At 34.1% G+C, this 19269-nt stretch overlaps 1 protein-coding gene across 1 annotated transcript; it reads right to left on the bottom strand.

Moving 5' to 3' along the window:
• Nucleotides 1-2941: 2941 nt before the first annotated feature.
• LOC138704329 (uncharacterized) lies at nt 2942-10755 on the bottom strand. Its single transcript, XM_069832184.1, has 3 exons — nt 10378-10755; nt 9090-9294; nt 2942-3658 (listed from the first exon to the last, which is right to left on the bottom strand). The coding sequence occupies exons 1-3, from the start codon at nt 10438-10440 to the stop codon at nt 3558-3560; spliced, it is 369 nt and encodes a 122-aa protein (XP_069688285.1). The 5' UTR covers nt 10441-10755; the 3' UTR covers nt 2942-3557.
• Between the last annotated feature and the right edge of the window lie 8514 nt (nt 10756-19269).

Genomic DNA, 19269 nt, shown 5'->3' with positions numbered 1-19269 from the left:
TTGTTTTTAAAGTATCTTAATTTTATCGTAATAATAAAAATAACCATATGTAACAACATCGTTATGTTATTAATTTGACAATTATCAACGTTTTAGTTATATTGTCAACAGTAATCTCACTAGAGGCTTTCATTTATGTAGGGAAAACCAAAACTCGAGTGGGATTTAATTCACTATTACACGATTAGAAGAAAGTACTGTATATAGGCCTACATATTATAAGAAATAAAGTACTCTTATACAATAAAATCTTAAGGATGCTATTCATAGACATTTCGCTAGCCCGTGCTACGAGCGTGCTAAACTAGCCACGGCTATCGACTGATTACTTGTACAGGATTCATATCAATTCATATCGCTAACACTGGTTTATGAATACGAAAAACGTTAGTTCGCTGATCATCCACCGGAAGCCTGCGCTAAGAATGTCTATGAATATGGCCCTTTGACTTACTAAAATTCTATTTCACTAATGTTGTCTTCACCAAAACGTATGAACGGAGCCTTCATTTTCAGTCGACTATCTGTGCGGGAAACAAATGACGATCGCAAAGCATGTTTTATAATACCGTAAAGAATTTGCAGTTTGAAGTGTTGGCAAACAAAGAGACAAATGCTAGGGAAGTGACAAAATTGTAGCGATAAGCAGCCATGATCGGTACCGTTTTATTGGTTAAAAGTTGTATGACGTAGTAAAAGTGTAATGGTCATTTTAAAATGTCATAATAAAATTATCATTATTTCAAATTTAAAATTCGTTTTATATTATTTAATAATCCCTCAAATGTTTCTTACCAATTAGGATACATCTTGTATGCGGACAATTCTTTAGGTATGGTGAGAAATTTTACGCAGGTGTTCAGAAAAAATATCAGAATATTTTTGCTTGAAGAACTCGTAGACTATAAAACTTCCTTACTAGGAAATTAAAAACAGTTTTGGAATAATTCGCCACGTCATATTTTTTTCATGTTTCAATAATTTAATTGAGGTAATATTTCCCTAAATGAAGAAGAATGCAGAGGAGGACTGGAGGATACTTCACGTTTGCCTAAGTGACAAAGAAAAACACTCTTTTTTTTTAGTTTTGTTTCGTAATTAGTTTCTCACAGTCAACGGAAATATCTATTTTTATACTGTACTTATAAAATAAAATGAAGTCAGTTTGTATAATTTTATAACTTCACTTGTTGCTATAAATAATGTGCAGATAAATAAGCTCGTGTCATTCAGTGTTCTTACCTATCTACAATACATCCTTCTACCATTAGCGTTATTTATACAATGACGACAGATCTGTTGTATAGTGATAATGAAGGCCTTTGTATGCGGCGGTATCATACTATGCTTGTTCTTTTCTTTCGCAATGTCATTAAACAGATTTTGCTTAGCAACACGCGTGTAAATTGTAGCCATAGAATTATTGGTGTAGATATTCCTGAAGAATAGCGGTCGTCGCGTGTGAAACCCATACATAAAAGGATAAAAAAAATTATCGCAAAATTGTAGAGAGATGGCAATTATTTCTACAAATGTTAGGATGTATACAAAATTGTTAAAAATATTCATTAAACAAGGTGCAGTAGATGACCAACCTAAAGAACAATGGTGAAGAGTGGGAAGATTTACAATTATTATTGATTATATATTTACCTCAATTTATTATTAGGAAAGCTGCTGCAACGAAATAAAGAAAATCACTTAGATACTTATTAGAAAGGCAAATGGTTATGTTTAATCCTTACAGTGAATTTCAGTGAAGTCCTGAGGGCCTAATTAGTCAAATCCACTCTCCTCACCTCCACGCTGGGGCTCCCTGGGATCTTTTTAAGATGCGAAAGAGAGAGTGGTGTGCTACCGCATTTATCTTTCCCAAGAAAAACTGCAAACATGCATGGTCATAGGAAGACACATACAGAAGATAAACTTACGAATTTTAAATGAGGCAGTAGAGCAGGTGGACAGCTTCACATACTTGGGATGTACTATGAGCAGTAACATGAGCTTCTTCCAGGAAGTCAAAAGGAGGATAGCAATGGCAAAGGAAACTTTTAATAGAAAATGAAGCATATTCTGCGGGCCTCTGGAAAAAGAACTAAGAAAGAGACTATTGAAGTGCTTTGTATGGAGTGTGGCAATGTATGGAGCAGAAACATGGACATTACGACGAAGTGAAGAGAACCGAATTTGAAATGTGGATATGGAGAAAAATGGAACTTGTGAAGTGGACAGACAGAATAAGAAATTAAACTTATCATGTACAAAACTAATAAAACAAACATAAACGAATCGCATCTCGCAGGAAGAAATTAATAATTATACAGGGTGGAAGGTAAGGTAGTACATTAATTGTAGGATGTGATTTTTAAAATATAACGAACAAAAAAGTCCAATATCATTTTGCTCGTTTTTGCGAGGTTTTTGAAGAAATAATACTTTAATGCCGACAATTCGACAGCGAATTTTACGAATACTGTTTAAAATACGCTGTACGTCCAACTGCATACTAATGCAATGTAAACATCACAACAGCTGATCAGTTGCGAGTACTACGCAAACCGTCTGCCGTCTCGACAGCGATGCCAGATTTTTAGACCTTCTGTACGTGACTCGACAGTCAATGTTTCCAGTGTTTCTTCAATCGATTAGTTCGAAATCTGTGAATTTTCTAATTCAAATACTGCTGCAACATGAACATAACAAACATTCTCTTCGTTGTTATACAAGAAATTAAACTTATTTTAAACAGTATTCGTAAAATTCGCGATCGAAATGTCGGCATAAAAGTATTATTTCTTCAAAAACCTCGCAAAAACGAGCAAGATGACATTAGACTTTTTTGTTCGTTATATTTTAAGGAGTCACATCCTACAATTAATGTACTACCTTACCTTCCACCCTGTAATAATCGCCTCTCCACAAACATGTTCAAACTAATAAAAATAATACAATTACTTTTATTTTAAAAATACATTTTTTATGTAATTGGATAAAACTTTGTACGATATACTTGTTATAACTTCATACTACGATACTGGACTGGTTATTAAACTCGTATTGTAATATGAAAAGTGTCATTACTCTTATCGTAAAATAACTACTGATGCGTCGTACATTAACATACTAGTGCGTTTATCGGGCACATTCTTGACCACATTAAATATTGATATCATATGATATTTTTTTTCACTTCGTTCATTCTTAGAATAGTCAATCTATCTTTACATCTATTCACCCATCTACCAAAACAACTAGCCATCCAACTCTTCAGTCTTATTTTCATGAATCTTTCCATCACAGTCTTTAAAATGTTGGAACTCCTGTCTGCACTCTACAGTACATACACGTGAAAATGTGTCATAATAATTTGTAACCATTTTAAACTTTATTTTTGACAAAATCCTATCAAATCTTGTAATAAATGTAAGACTTTTATATTGACACACCATTATTTATTTCAAATAATGTTTACAAGGGAAAAAGATATGTGTCTAAATAACCTGTTCCTAATTCTGGAACTGTTCCATATTTCATTGAAGACTCTCTGTATATTCTCTCTAAGCCTGCGCACATTTTCCCACTTCAGAACAGCACAGGCCGCATTTGCACCCAACTACGTGAGAATTCATGATTTCTCTCGGGCAGAACTCTCCTATTTCTGAAACGAGAAATCAGTTAAATCTTTTTTCAGTAACATAACTACGTTTTTGTATAATATTACTACTAATGATAATAATCATACGTCATATAAACATATAATATGTCACACATATACAGGGTGTAAGCGATACAATCTGCCAAAATTATACAGACAGTAAATATCAGTCTACTGAAGAAAATTTAATTATTTCTTATAATTATATTTTTAATTTGTAAAATAGTATGTTTTTAAAATTGATAACAGTGTAATATTTGTTTACATTTCAACTGGAAGTATATGCCATTGCCAATGAACTTGCGCCCAACACATACCTAGACATAACAGACTATAGCTCGACCAACTACAAAAAGACGTTCGACTTTTTCAATACTCACGTGGCCATGGAGGGGGAGACGCCATCACTATACGAGCAGCTCGCTAAGCCGGGTTACATTAGTCGGACTCCAATTGTGGTAGACAATGACAGTACCCCTTCCTTTAAAACGTTTTTTTATCAAGCTGGCCGAAACTCCCGTAGCTTCCTTGTTGATATGGCAACATTATATTTAAACTTAAATTGAATTTTGTTTCTCTTTTAAAAACTTCGCAACGTTATAAATAATTTTACGCGCGTCACTTTTCAAAAGTCTGCCGCGCACATTTGGTTTCCCTTCCATTATTATAAATTACAGTCTGCTTTACCTATACACAATACGTCGAAATGGAATATTGATAATTGATTGAAAAGTGAAAGATTGGACGCGGATACGAGTGCTGTTTCGAATAGTTTAGAACGTACTCGCTGCGAGACGTCGATCAGGGAGCGCATCTACAACACAACAGATCCCCCACTATGACAACCTGCGCACGAACGAACACTGGTTTGTGGCGCAGGTTTTAATGTCGGTGGTCGGGCTGTAACAAACGACTGCTTCTGCGTACATATAGGACAAAGTAAATAATGACTGTCTACTCTCATTTTTAAAAAGTTAGACTCACAAAATTAATTTTTTTTCTGGAAAAAACTTGAAAGTTACAGAAAACCATGATTTTACTTTACTCTTCTGTTATTTATGCTCTGTCACAAGTATCTTTTTTTTTATATCGTTTACACTCTGTATACAAAGGTTTCAGACTGGAAACTACAAAGTTCAAGAAGGCATTCGAAGAAGTATCAGATTATTTTTAGACAGGAAATTCATGGGTGGTACAGATTCCTTTCCGTGAAATAAAAAGGAAATCGTTTTAGTTCTTATGCGATTCAATAGGACACTGCAATATCAGTATTGTGTATTAAAATATAACTAATATTTACAGTAAATATGCAAAATTTATACCATGAACAATACGACAAAGCGTATAGTGGGCCTACTGGAGCATGGGCAGACGATAGGCCTACGCGTTAGTATCCCAGCGGTTTTTGATTGTACGAATAAAATATCCTCTCAATCTAAATAGAAGTCTAGTAGACAGAACTTTTGCTATTCCCTCACAAAATGAAAATTTCACTAGCGTTAAATCAGGTGACCTTATTGACCATCACGACCTATCCATCAATGTTCAAAACTTGTGTAAGCTTTACTATAGTCCCGTCGCTCTAATTTCCGGCAGCCAATCACGTTGCAGGTCGGCTACATTTAAATGTGTGCGTCTTGTGATTCGCTGATGAAGACACTATGCATTTCCTAAGGCTCGATAAATATTTAATATAATCGCCCGCCATTTTGGCTCTTTCGTTGGCGTTCGCAGAAAGCACACGAAGACGTTATTTGCCGCATAAATTTTTGCTGAATTACAGTGCATTTGATTTATTATCATAGGAGCTACGACATGATAATGTTTAACGGTACGGCAAATAGATTCCTCGTCTGGTAGCTCGGCAACGAAAGAACAAAAATTGCGAACGATACTACCTACATAGACTTTATAGAGCCTTCACTGCCTAAGACGTAAGCAAAGAGGAGGAGTCACGCCGGGAATAACAGCGTCGTGAGGGAACAAGCAAAGTCCTACATCTTAATTGTACAGTAAGCCTACTTAGTAAACATTGCAATTTAGTGACAAGATTCATCCAACATGACGTAAAAATTTGAGGTTATGTTAATATTCTCATCTGTAACGTAGATGTCGAATAACCACAGGAGGAATCCTCGGACTCATCGCGATATACTATCTCGCTGTCTCCAATTTTACCGACACTAGATACCCTCACAGTTGATAAAGCGCTATTAAGTAACCAAATAAAGAAGAACACGTTGGTTATCAATATTTTGTGTGAGGTAAGCTTTTATATTCTAAAATTTTCCCAGTAGTACTTGATGTGGTCCACACCTATGGAGTAACGGTTAGAGCGACTGACCGCGAAACCAGGTGTCCCGGGTTCGAATCCCGGTGGGACAAGTTACCTGGTTGAGATTTTTTCCGTGGTTTTTCCTCAACATAATACGAGCAAATGCTGGGTAACTATCGGTGCTAGATCCCGGACTCATTTCACCGGCATTATCACCATTTCATTCATACGCTAAATAACCTGAGATATTGATAGAGCGTCGTAAAATAAAGTACTAAAGAAAAAGTACTCGGCGTGCTAATTAATCGGGATGTGAACTCGTAACAAGGACAATTAATAGACTACAATACTAGAAATCAGTTCTATACTCATGAGTGATGCCTTATTGGTGTCACTTGTGAGGTCCAAACCTGTCTTCGAACAGTTGACGGACAACAATATGAGAAGTTCGATAATCTCTCAAGAAACTGTATCAATTTCAAATTTAGAAATAAGCCTACATCTACTATCAGGACATCATTTGGTAGGCCTATACTGTAACATTTTTATTAATACAAAATATTTATTTATTTATTTATTTATTTATTTATTTATTTATTTATTTATTTATTTATTTATTTATTTATTTATTTATTTATTTAAATTTAAATATACAGAATAGAGAACATAATTACAACAATATAAATAAAATAACACAATCAATATAAAAAAGAGAGGATACAGTCATATTAACAAAATCTGAGGACTGAATGAGCAGCGGTCGTGTTCGGTCATATTATTAATAGGCTTATAAGAGAATATACAAAATAAAATAGGAACTAAAACTAAAATTACAGCTATAGTGAAATTATATTATAATACTAGCTGAAAGTACCCGGCGTTGCCCGGGTTTTCCTTTCTGCTTCTGTTTTCAAATGAACTGGTTGTTAAATTTTCGAAAATTTCGGAAACCCAACTATATACAACCAAAACGAATTGTTTTACTAAGCTTTCCTCGCACATAAAGATGAATCTTTACTTAACTTCACTTACATGAATTAATACTCCTTAGCCAAATGCCTGCCAGGTTTAACTAAATTTAAAACAATTGTAGATCAGGCACCGAAAAGAAAATATTTCATTATGTGCCTGACGTTCAACTTTGTTTTAAATTTATATATTTATTTGTTTTGTTTATTTATCTCTGCCGGTCAGTTACCGCTAAATTTCAAGTGCTTTATCTTAGTCGTGGCTGTCAGCGTATTAAACACCATTAATTTTTCTGCTGTCTCCTTTCCTCCCCGCCACAAATGTGACGTTGTACAGAGGCAGAGAAAAAATAATAATATCTGTACATTTAACTGGAGCTGTGCTAACATACATTTCACGTAATTTCATGTCTATGTGTGCTTCCACTTGAACTTCAGAGACAGCTGATGGTAATTAGAGAATTCCCTTGTTCCCAGTCTGAATCGTTGGGGTGTCATCGTGAGCCTAAATTTATCTATCGGTCGTACCAAAGAATCAATATATACGTATGTAATTCAATTTATATTGGAATATTTTTTACCCCTTGACAGCTGTACGCCCGCTTATATCATACCAGGGCTTTTTAAAATATGACTTAAGATATAATATCTAACAAATTTAGAACATATTAAATATACTACTTTTTATTTTATATACAGAATGCAGATAGAGTATAATTTTGCAAGAAGTCATTGTTCAGCATAAATAATAATATTCTGAAAGACATCCTATGTTACAGAAAATGAAGTCACCGTTCTTTCCACAACGCTTGACATACTACACTGGCAACCTGATTACACAGATAACATTTTATTGCACATGGGCAATAATATTTTGAAAGATATATATTTTAGAATTAAGTAGTATATCGAAATGATAGCCGTCCAAATCTTGGATTTAAAATATCGGCATCCAAATCAATTCAAATGAACAAAATAAAGAAAATGTAAATTACCTAATGTCTTATTTTCAGTGGGCTTACGTATATTCACATACTACATTAGGAACATGACAAAAGTATCATTGATATGCATACAATTCGTTTTCCCGTCTTTTGTATAAATGTGTATATATGTTTAGGTGTGCTCACATGAAAGCAAGTTACGCAATTATTGACAATGTGAAAAACACGGAGATTTAACTTTGCAACTTTGCAACTTTGAGCGACTATCCTTGAGCTTTATTTTGCTACGGTCATTACGAATCCTAGTCGCACTGAAATGGCAGTTGCTTAAAATCGAATGGCATGTTACTGGCTATCATAAGAATATGTAGGATAAAAATATCTTTTCCTTTCGTTTTGCCAGTTAATACTGTCACTTCTATTACGTTTGTCATGAGTTTTTTCACACCAATTCCTATTCCATTGCATAATTCTTGTGGATCAATATTTCGCAATAATACTATTGGTGATTCAATATTAAGTATTAAATTATCTGTTGGCAATTCTTGTGATTTCAAAGAATTTAAGAATTCAGTTTGATAAAACACAGTCTGCATAAGGATACTTACTGCATGAATTGTCTACATTTTGGCCTTCATGATGTATCTACAATGTTATTTTATCGTTTTGCTTTTTCCATGGCCTCATGAAAGTCGATGTTGAATACAACAGACAATAATAAAGAACAATTGACTATAGAAGATTGCATTTTAGTATTATAATTGAATGATTGATGGTATTTATTTTTATTTTTTACTGTTTTAATTAATTTAACGTCCATTTTAACAATTTTAATATAGCCTATGTTCTTCTCCTGATTATGAAGGTTAAATGTGCAAACTTTGGTACATATTGGTCAAAGCGTGTAGATTTGTATAGGGAACATACATACATACATACATACATACATACATACATACATACATACATACATACATACATACATACATACATACATACATACCCACATTCACTTTTATATATTAGATAATATATTAATATAAGACGAATATAGGAAATAAAATAAAATAGGAACTAAAGTTAAAATTATAGCTGCAATGAAATTATTTAATATTAACATATATAAAATAATATCGTACGTGAATAAAGTGGGACAAATTATGAAGAAATATGTATTCCAAATAAAATTTCATTTTCAGTCTTCACGCGACCTTTATTTTTTATTTGCTGACTGTCAGCGTACTCACCAAGAGAGCGGTTGACGCATGCACCACAGCACTCGCACACTTGACCCGGGTACATGTATACTTCTCCTTTGGAGCAGTGTTCTTGCGATGTTATGTTGCAAAGAATGTCGGTGCACAACAGTCTGCCGCATGGATGAAGAAGACATTTCTGAGCACTGCTGATCGTCACCATGGTCACCAGCACAACGACGCCGATCATGATAGTCTGCGGATTATATTCAATAAGTCCTGGATTTTACGTTATTGCGATGTATTGCATACATATATACCAGTAGTGGTTTTTATTATATTTGCATTTCATGAGAAATTTGTGTAATTTGGTCAGCTGGCGTTCGGGAAATGCTATGGAATGATGACAGGAGTGATGTAGATGCCTAATATGGAGAGGTAAGATTTGAACGCGTGCTGTTGCTGGAGCGAAATTGAAGAACAGCACGTAATATAACGGGATGACATCACTGGCCTAGACAATTACAGACCAATTATTTAGTCCTGACAGCTCAGCGACGCGAAGGAGGGGAAGTAATAGGAGGAGTGGGAGAGTTCCGGAGTAGAGATAAGGGCGAGCGGTCGCAGTACAGCTTAATTGTACTGGAAACATACCGCTTTACCGCACGCATGACATCTGATCACTTCGAAGGCAAGCGAGTGAGTAACCCATACACCCCTTGGATTAACCACATCTCCGGCGACTGTCAGGACTAAATAATCGTATTGTAGATAAGGTTGGAAGTTAAGTGAGGCGAGAGTTCCCAATATGGTAGTTAAACATGGATTGACAGTAAAATGGCACTTATAGTATTATTAAGTTATATGAACAGTTGAAAATAGATGAGTTAGTGATATTATTGGTCTTAACATCAGTGTGTAAATAACTGAAATTTACTTTCTTGTGCGAATGTCGCAACCTTATTTTCGTGGTACAATGGCTAGTTCAAGATGCAAGAAATGAAATTCTAACATATGAACTTATTATTCAAAAGGATAACTGCAATATTGATATATACACCAAGTCACGTGAAACCAAATAATTAGAAACTTAAGAAAAATTAATATGTAACTCCAATCTCATTCTTTTACTATAATGATGATGATACTATAAAAACGAAAAATCAATTGTTTGGTCCTCAAATGTGCATGAAACTCCTGTTGATTGTCACGCTAGACAGGATGTGGTCAAGATTCTAAGCAAGATGGTTATTCTCTAGTACGCTATTTATATCACAATTGTCTACTTCCTTTGTGAACTTCACTAATAAATGTTACAAGATTTCTTGAGACAACTTACTTTACAAATGTTATCAGTATTTTTTATCCAACGGCGACTGCTGACGACGCCGGATCCCTTCATCCAGGATCGAAGATGGCTTGTCCTCTTAATCAGGCTCGTCGAGGTTGACTTCTGCTTCTTTCAGTGCTACTCGACAGCAAACTTCCTGTACCGGCCTTGGAACTTGTAAGAGTGAATAGTTCGACGCATGCTCAGTAAATACTTTCCAACTTCAATTTCACAAGCACAGTAGAGTCTCGTTCGTCCGAATTAATTGGGACCAAGACATATTCGGATTACAAGATTTTCGGATTAACCGAAATATTTCCTGTAATGCAATGCATGCTATTCACGAGCACTGAGAGACGGTGGTGGGAGTACCCTGTTGCTATTTTTAGAACCACAACCAACAGGTTTATTTAATTACGACAACAGAAAATTACTGATTTTATGAACATGACAGATGTGTAAATAATGTATAGAAAACGCTAATTGTTGTAAGTGCCCTTGAATGTGCTATTTTCATAATTTTTTAAGTAAAAGTAATTGAGTGAATTTATATATTTTTTCTTTTCGCTACTTTGTACTATTACAATAAATTTAGTTTTTTTTTTCTTAAAATAATTTTGTTCCGATTAACTAGATTTTCGGATTAGCGTAGTTTGGATTGAAGTTTGACCCAATCAATGGCTTAGTCCCAAACTCCTTTCTAGATTATCAAAATTAAGATGCTATAAAACTATAATCCTACCAACTCTTGTACATTGCTGTGAAACTTGGATATTAACAAAACAACAACAAAATCCCTTTTTACTTTTGAGAACAAAATCTTGAGGAAGACTTTTGGTCCCAATTCAAGAAAATAACACATGGAGAATTTTGAACAACAGGGAGCTAAGGGATATTTATAAAGATCCGGACATAGTAGCCTAAATAAAAAGTCCAAATTCCTTTCTAGATTATCAAAATTAAGATGCTATAAAACAATAATCCTACCAACTGTCGTATATTGCTGTGAAACTTGGATATTAACAAAAAAACAACAAAATCCCTTTTTTACTTTTGAGAACAAAATCTTGAGGAAGATTTTGGGTCCCAATTCAAGAAAATAACAAATGGAAAATTTTGAACAACGGGGAACTAAGGGATATTTATAAAGATCCGGACATAATAGCTTTAATAAAAAGTCGAAGACTACTTTGGCCTGGACACGTTCTACGGCGTGATGAAGACTCTCTTCTATGTAAAGCTTTCGACTATTCTCCAAGATGTAAGAGACCTCTTGGTAGACCTCGTCTCCGTTGGCAGGACCAAGTGTATGATAATCTTTCTACAGTGGGAGGACGACAAGAAGATGCAGAGAACAGAGACGAATGGCGATATATCGTGAATGAGGACCTCTTAGGTTTTAAATGCCCTAAATTTGATTGATTGATTGATTGATTGATTGATTGATTGATTGATTGATTGATTGATTGATTGATTGATTGATTGATTGATTGATTGATTGATTGATTGATTGATTGATTGATTGTAGTTCGGATTAACGTGACTCTACTGTAACACCAATATTATTAAAATTATGACAGCAATCGAAAATAAATTCACGCGACATTTTGTATAAGAATTTGGTTTGCTGACCAGTTCTGAGTCCTGATAGATCAAAGTTATCTCTTGACTAACCAGTTTCACTTTTTAAAGCCCGATTCCCACGGTGCTTGTTTATATGATGGATTCCAAGCTGGCAGCGCTATTGGCTGCTCTGCGTGCTTGCTTGCTGAAAGTAATGCGTACTGGTGGCTGCTTTGGTGGCTAGACTAGACGGCATTTCGGAAGGCGGTCGGCTGCTACATGCACCTTAGCATTTATAGTATGTGACGTCACAAACTTGTACAGTAGAACCAATCAGAATCAGTCTATAATAAGTACTTCCAGAGATCGTTTGTTCACGTGTGAGTGTTTCAATACGTTGAATAAGTAAAACTAACATTTACTATGTACGTGTAAGATAAATAAATGGAAGAAGAGACTGTAAAAAGACAAGTATTGCACAGGCAGGCGCGGAAAATAGTATTTAAGGTGTATAATTATTTTAAAAACGTTGACGAGCAGAACGCTGCCGGCCATCTTGATGCTGACTGCAACGTTGCCAACGCGCAAGAAACGACTGCAGAAGCATGTGGTGTGGGATTGAGAAACGTGCAAAGAATATTGCTAGTGAAGGAAACAGGGTTTGTTTGGTGTCATGCTTACAGTAATCAACGGCTAAGGTCATTATTGTCTTTTGATAATTTAAATTCTCTCCTGCGCTATTTGCATCGCACGTGCGCGTGAAGTACGATGTGGCAATGTTGTACGCTGCCTTGCCCTCTCTATCTGTCTCTCTCGACGCAAACGCTAGCAGACTACCGCCTTCCGAAATGCCGTCGACTCTAGCTTGCTGGATTTTGAGATTAGGTTGCTTGCTATTTTTCGTGTTGGCTTGCAGGCTGGAAAATATGAAACTGAGTCCCTTAACACTTTAGCTAATTTCATGGTATTTCCATCGTTCATATGAATCTCTTCGTCTGTATTTAACCATGTTATTTGATTTCCTTCAACATATATATTTTAATTTCTGAAGCTGCCAAATGAAGTAATTTATATTATGCAAATCTGTAGAATCCAGAGTTCCAAACGGGTATTTCAATGTATGTTCCTATCACATCTGTAAGTCTCGTCTCGTGATTTACGTCAGTCTTGAGAAAATATGCCTACATGTAGTTAAAACTTTATAGCTTGTTCTGGTAAGAGTTTCATTATGTTCATGAAATCCTCTGATAATTTATCTACTAGCTCATAAACTCTATTTCAGTCCTTAATATAGTCGGACGTGTCCACACCTGTGAAGTAACGGTCAGCGCGTCTGGCCGTAAAACCAGGTGGCCCGGATTCGAATCCCGGTCGGGGCAAGTTACCTGGTTGAGGTTTTTTCCGGCATTATCACCTTCATATAATTCAGACGCTAAATAACCCATATGTTGTTACAGCGTCGTAAAATAACCCAATAAAAAATAGTCCGACGTCGAAATGTTGTTCTAGAAATGTTCGGTCTATTTAGTAGTAGTACGGTATCTATCTTATTAGTAAAATTGAATCTCTGTATACTTCCAAATAGGTGTTCGCAACTACTGTCCATTTTTCACCTGTCAGCAGTACGTCACGGTGTTTCAAAACCATAGCGCCCATGTCTACTTTCAAATCTGTATTTGGTGGTTCTAAATTCCTTTCACTGTAAAGCGAAAATATAATAAAGATTTACGGTGCTGTACTGCATATTAATTAAATCGCACACAAGTGATATATTTACTCTTTAAATTTATAGCGACCCAATGCCTTTCCCTACAAAGTCATTACTTAGGCCGTGTCTCAAAGCTCGTCCATACTACACACTACTGACTAGCAACTAGGTGACTTGTAAACTACACACTAGGGAGCTTTGGACATGTATGCTTGAAACATGGCCTTCTTTATAGACTACTTTTCTAAAAACCATGACATCACCGTGCAGCACTAAATTAAGAAGGCAGTGTCCTAATGCAGTTTCATTACGAGTTATGTATATGGAAAATATAAGGGCTTAATATTATATTACAATAATGTTTAAAACATTGTACAGAAGGTACTAACAATGCCAGTGTTCAAAGTTAACGTGTTATTCTACATTATATTTACATTATTTCACTTCCAAAGCATTTTCAGTTTTCATAACCCCAATTGCTAATGAGGTATCCATGTTTGTTTAGTGAACAAGTCAGCAATCAAGCAAGCATTTTCGTTTACTAGCTACTACAGACTTGATTGCTATGCACTATGTAGCTTTGGATCGTAACTTCTGATGCCACATCCGACTATTTAGTAAACAATCTAGTTCACTTCAGCTGAAAATGTAGCGTTGAGACACGGCCTAAGTTCCACCTGAACTGGAGCTGAATAATATGAAATTTAGGAGGGTTAAATACCAAATGTACTTAATTTGCATAATATATTGTTAATACATTTAAACAGCAATTTAGCTCTCTGCTGTGTCTGGATTTATTCCATGAACCTTAAAAAATAAACCGTTAATGCTGTTTCATATTTAAGTAAAAAATATAGGAATTCTATTTGAAATTTAAAAGTGTGGTGTTTGGGGATAGGGGGTAAAATCTAAAATGCAATTAAGTCTGGTTTCAGACTTCCCCCTCAATATCTAAATTGAATTAAATTTAAATAATTAGTTATTTAGACTGGGAAGTTTTGAAATGAATGCCTTGTGTATTAGATTTGCAGTGAAATGGCTCTTGTAGCCTTATTAGATTATTTGAAACTGTGAAAAACAGGAAGAGTTTGTGGCTTTGGTGGTTTTACATAAGTCTCGAAATAACTGGAAATTCCTTTCCTGTACGAACGACAGTCAGACTTGGTTCCATGACATTTGATATTATAATGGCTAGTTCAAGATGCAAGAGATGAAATTCCGACACATGAACTTACGATTCAAGAGAATAAGCGCAATAATGATATGCCGGTACACAACTAATGATATTAAACGCAATGATTAGAAACGTAAGAAAAATTAATATCTTCCTCGAATCTCGTACCTATTCCCATCAAAGTTTATACAAGCATCAACTTCTTGTCATGTTTTATAATCAAGGTCCACTATTACACATTCCGGTTAAGAACATTGACATAAGCACCTGAGTGTCAGGTAAAAAACAATGGCGTCGAGCATAACAAATTGTAAGGAGACAGTAGGAGGGCATTTAGGTTTTTATGGATATTACAAACATAATTTTATGTTAAGAGTAATACAATATTTTACGAAAGAATATTGAATTTAATTTAAATGTAGAGTTTCGAAATTCGTAGTATTTCTTTAATTATTATTAACCTACTTAAGTCTATAAGCATTTAATATCATAAGGAACGGATCTAGGTGCTAAAAACGAGACATTTGGGACTTTATAAAATTAAATTTAGAACTTTTTAGGACTTTATTTAAAATTAACAATTAATAATTTTAATTTTAGTAAATATTTCATTTTAGATGGAATTTAAGTACAAAGAACTGATGCTGATAATCAGTGCTACTGAATGAAGACTCAAATTCTATCTGTGAATTATTGCTGTTTACAGTATTATTATTATTATTATTATTATTATTATTATTATTATTATTATTATTATTATTAGCCTACTTAAGTCTATAGCCATTTAATATCGCAGGGAACTGATTTCTAGGTGCCAAAAAGATACATTTAGGACTTAATAAAATCAAATCTATAAGTTTTTAGGACTTTATTTAAAATTAACAATTAATAATTTTAACTTTAGTAAATATTTCATTTTAGGTGGAATTTAAGTACAAAGAACTGATGCTGACAATGAGTAGGCCCTACTACTGAACTGAAGACTCAAATTTTATCAGTGAATTATTGCTGATTACAATAAAATTATTATTATTATCCTACTTAAGTCTATAGGCATTTAATATCGTAGGGAACGGATTTACAGGTACTAAAAAAAGAGACATTTAGGACTGTATAAAATTAAGCTTAGAACGTTTTAAGACTTTATTTAAAATTAACAATTAATTATTTTAATTTTAGTAAATATTTCATTTTTTATGGAATTTAAGTACAAAGAACTGATGCTGACAATGAGTGCTACTGAACTGAAAACTCAAATTTTATCAGTGAATTATTGCTGATTACAATAAAATTATTATTTTCCTACTTAAGTCTATAGGCATTTAATATCACAGAGAACGTATTTATAGGTACTAAAAAAAGAGACATTTAGTATTGTATAAAATTAAATTTAGAACTTTTTAGGACTTTATTTAAAATTAACAATTAATCATTTTAATTTTAGTAAAATATATTTCATTTTAGGTGGAATTTAAGTACAAAGAACTGATGCTGACAATCAGTGCTACTGAACTGTAGACTCAAATTCTATCAGTGAATTATTGCAGATTACAATAAAATAATTATTATTAGCCTACTTTAGTCTATAGGCATTTAAAATCGTAGGGAACAGATTTCTATGTGCTAAAAAAGAGAATTTAAACATTATAAGATTAAATTTAGAACGTTTTAGGACTTTATTTAAAATTAATCCTTGATAATTTTAATTTTAGTAAAACTTCATTTCAGGTGGAATTTAAGTACGAAGAACTGGTGCTGACAATGAGTGCTACTGAACTGAAGACTCAAATTCTATCTATGAATTATTGTTGATTAGTCAGTTTAATTTCTCATAACAGGGGGGCATGACGTGAAAACTAACTTGTAAGCTCTCGCATAACATAAAGAATCTAGTACATAGACTTTTCCTAATGAACTTCAGTTCCAGGAAATTAGGTAAAATTTTCTTCTCTCCCCTTTCTTTCTATATCCTTTTTTAAAGACTAATACGGGACGAAATTGCGAGACCAGTGTTTGTAAGATAATGTTAATATCATTTTTGTAGTTATCCTGGCATTATTTCATGTTTAGTACCGGAATTTTTATTTGACACATAAAAAAATATTAAAAAGGCGCTTTTCAGGCAGAAACAAGTTTGAGGCATTTATAGGAGTTTATGGACCATTTAAGCATTTTAGATTCTATAGGGGGATAATGTGTACAATGTACATGAAACGTAGAGATATCTGAATACCGTACGTCTACGACGTAGTAAATATAGTAATATACGTTACAAGAGCGGTATGTTGACGTTTTCATGGTCGAGGAAAAGATTGAAAAAGCGAAACGTATTTGAGCTTTTTTGATTTCCGAGAACATGAAAACAAACATACCGCTCGTGTACCGTACATTATTTTGTGCGAAGATCGCTTATTACATATCTGAAAGACGAATTTCTAATTAGTTTCAATGAAATCTCCATGTTGGTTTCTGTTTAATGACGGCAACTTCGGAAAACCAAAATATCTTTCTTCAACATTGTTGCTATAAAATGTTTTCTGTGTTTACTATACTCCAGCAGGCCGTGATATACGTCTGTCTTTTTTTCCCCCAGTCTATAAATGCGAACTTAAAACAAACGGTAAGGTTATGTAATGATTTATTTTTCATTTTAATATTTTAACAATATTATTTATATAACATATTGCAGTAATAACATCGGCAACTGGAATCTAGTATATTTTTTTACGGCTTCCTTAATGTTACTTGTATCAGGAATGCAATAGGTTTCGTGGAGTAGTAGACTTTACTTAATTTTTGCAAATATTTAAAAACAATAATTAACATTGCAATTTAGGTGAAATTGCAGTGGTAAGTTTCCAACTTATAATTATTACTATGTTAAACGTCTCTAAAAATAATATGTTAAAAGCCTAAAGCAGTAAAATGAGTGTCGCGCTTAAGCGGTAAGAAGAGGGAAATTGTTATGTGTGTTACGTTGGGAATACTGAATGTGGTATTTCACACTTACCGCGTATTGGTTCTGTGCGGAAAACAAGCAAATACGCACGATCTCGCACAAAAATAGTTACGAAACTGGAAATCAGTTCCCTATTTATAGTAAGTTACATTTTAGTGTGTGTAGATTTATGAGATTCATAAGCTGCACCACGACAAAAATGTAGTTATAAATTTTGCAATCATGATTTTCTTTCAAATGGCATGTATTATCCATCTGGTATTAACTTGGACGTTAGGACAAATTCGGAATTTCTCGAAGGTGATGAAATTATATTTGATCTTGAACTCAGTTTTTCACAAAATAGTATGAATTGATTTTTAATTTTTATTTTATATTTAGTCTGAAAAAATTAAATATGGCAATAAAATATGACATGAATTTAAGGTTATTATAGCTGACTTCAACTTGTTTATTACTACTGTTCGGAGAAAGTAGCTGTAGAAGGATATACATCCTTGGTCCGTGCGTTTTGTTTACGGGGGACTGGAACTACGGAGCGCTTAGTTCGGAAGCTAATGCAAGTAAATTATTTTTTTTTCTATAACTTTCGAAATTTTTTCTACTGAGACTACACACTTCAAATTATATTAATTTCGTTTGGCTCAAATTTTGTAATAATTAATTTGAATTGACAAATATTTTGTATGGCGATATTTATTTACATTCGTGTTCAATATTGTTTCTCATCCAATAACGGATAGGCCTACTTGACATTTAGTCATACACCCAAGCGTCCTCATCTACGAGCGACGCGCCGAAGACCCAGTTCTTTTCCCACCGTAAGCGTTAACCTCGATATAGCAACGCATGATGATTAATAGAGACATGTTAGAATTCCGGTAAGGAAAACGGAAAAACCTACCATCAAGCACCACCTTTGTAGCCTACATAAAAAATTGCACTTGGACACGGAATTCGAACCTGGGTTACCAGTGTAGAAAGTCTATGTTCTAGCTGTTCAGTGTATTTTCGAGGACCATAAGTTCTTGGTGTTCATTACTTCTTACGGAAGACGTTAACGCCATCTGACTTGTAAAGTGTCAAGTGAGGTCCCATAATAAAAACGAGAAATACAGAACTGCACATAAGAAGAGAGTGGTTACTAATTCCATATTCTGAAAACCTTTGTTTGACATATATAACAGAGGCTCAGAATTAAAAATCAGTAAACGACGAGTTTCTAAACTGCAGCCCATGTAGGGACTTTTCCGTAGAAGTTCATTAACATACTTGTAAGACCGACCTGTTATTATTTTCTAGTCTACACAATGTTGCGCGCTGTTTTGTTTAGAATTTATTTCAAATTAAAGTAGATATTTGCTGCATTGATTTGACGTCATCATATCTTCTTTAGTGACGAAAGTAACAGTTTCCTGAGGTCGTTGGTTATGGCGTGCTTTACTGTAGGGATACAAATAACATCCCAGGGACAAGACTTGGATTACGATAAATCCT

This window comes from Periplaneta americana, chromosome 1 (assembly GCF_040183065.1).
Source record: "Periplaneta americana isolate PAMFEO1 chromosome 1, P.americana_PAMFEO1_priV1, whole genome shotgun sequence".
NCBI lineage: Eukaryota > Metazoa > Arthropoda > Insecta > Blattodea > Blattidae > Periplaneta > Periplaneta americana.
The sequence above is the reverse complement of the archived record's forward strand: the minus strand, read 5'-3'. Positions and strand labels throughout refer to the sequence as shown.

Bases quoted from the DNA above. Each gene is read 5' to 3' on its own strand.
- LOC138704329 (XM_069832184.1), bottom strand. From the start codon at position 10,440: ATGAAGGGATCCGGCGTCGTCAGCAGTCGCCGTTGGATAAAAAATACT. The intron at 9,295-10,377 runs GTAAGTTGTCTC...TATAATCCGCAG, and splicing joins ATACTGATAACATTTGTAAA to ACTATCATGATCGGCGTCGT. The intron at 3,659-9,089 runs GTGAGTACGCTG...TTCTCGTTTCAG, and splicing joins ATGCGTCAACCGCTCTCTTG to AAATAGGAGAGTTCTGCCCG.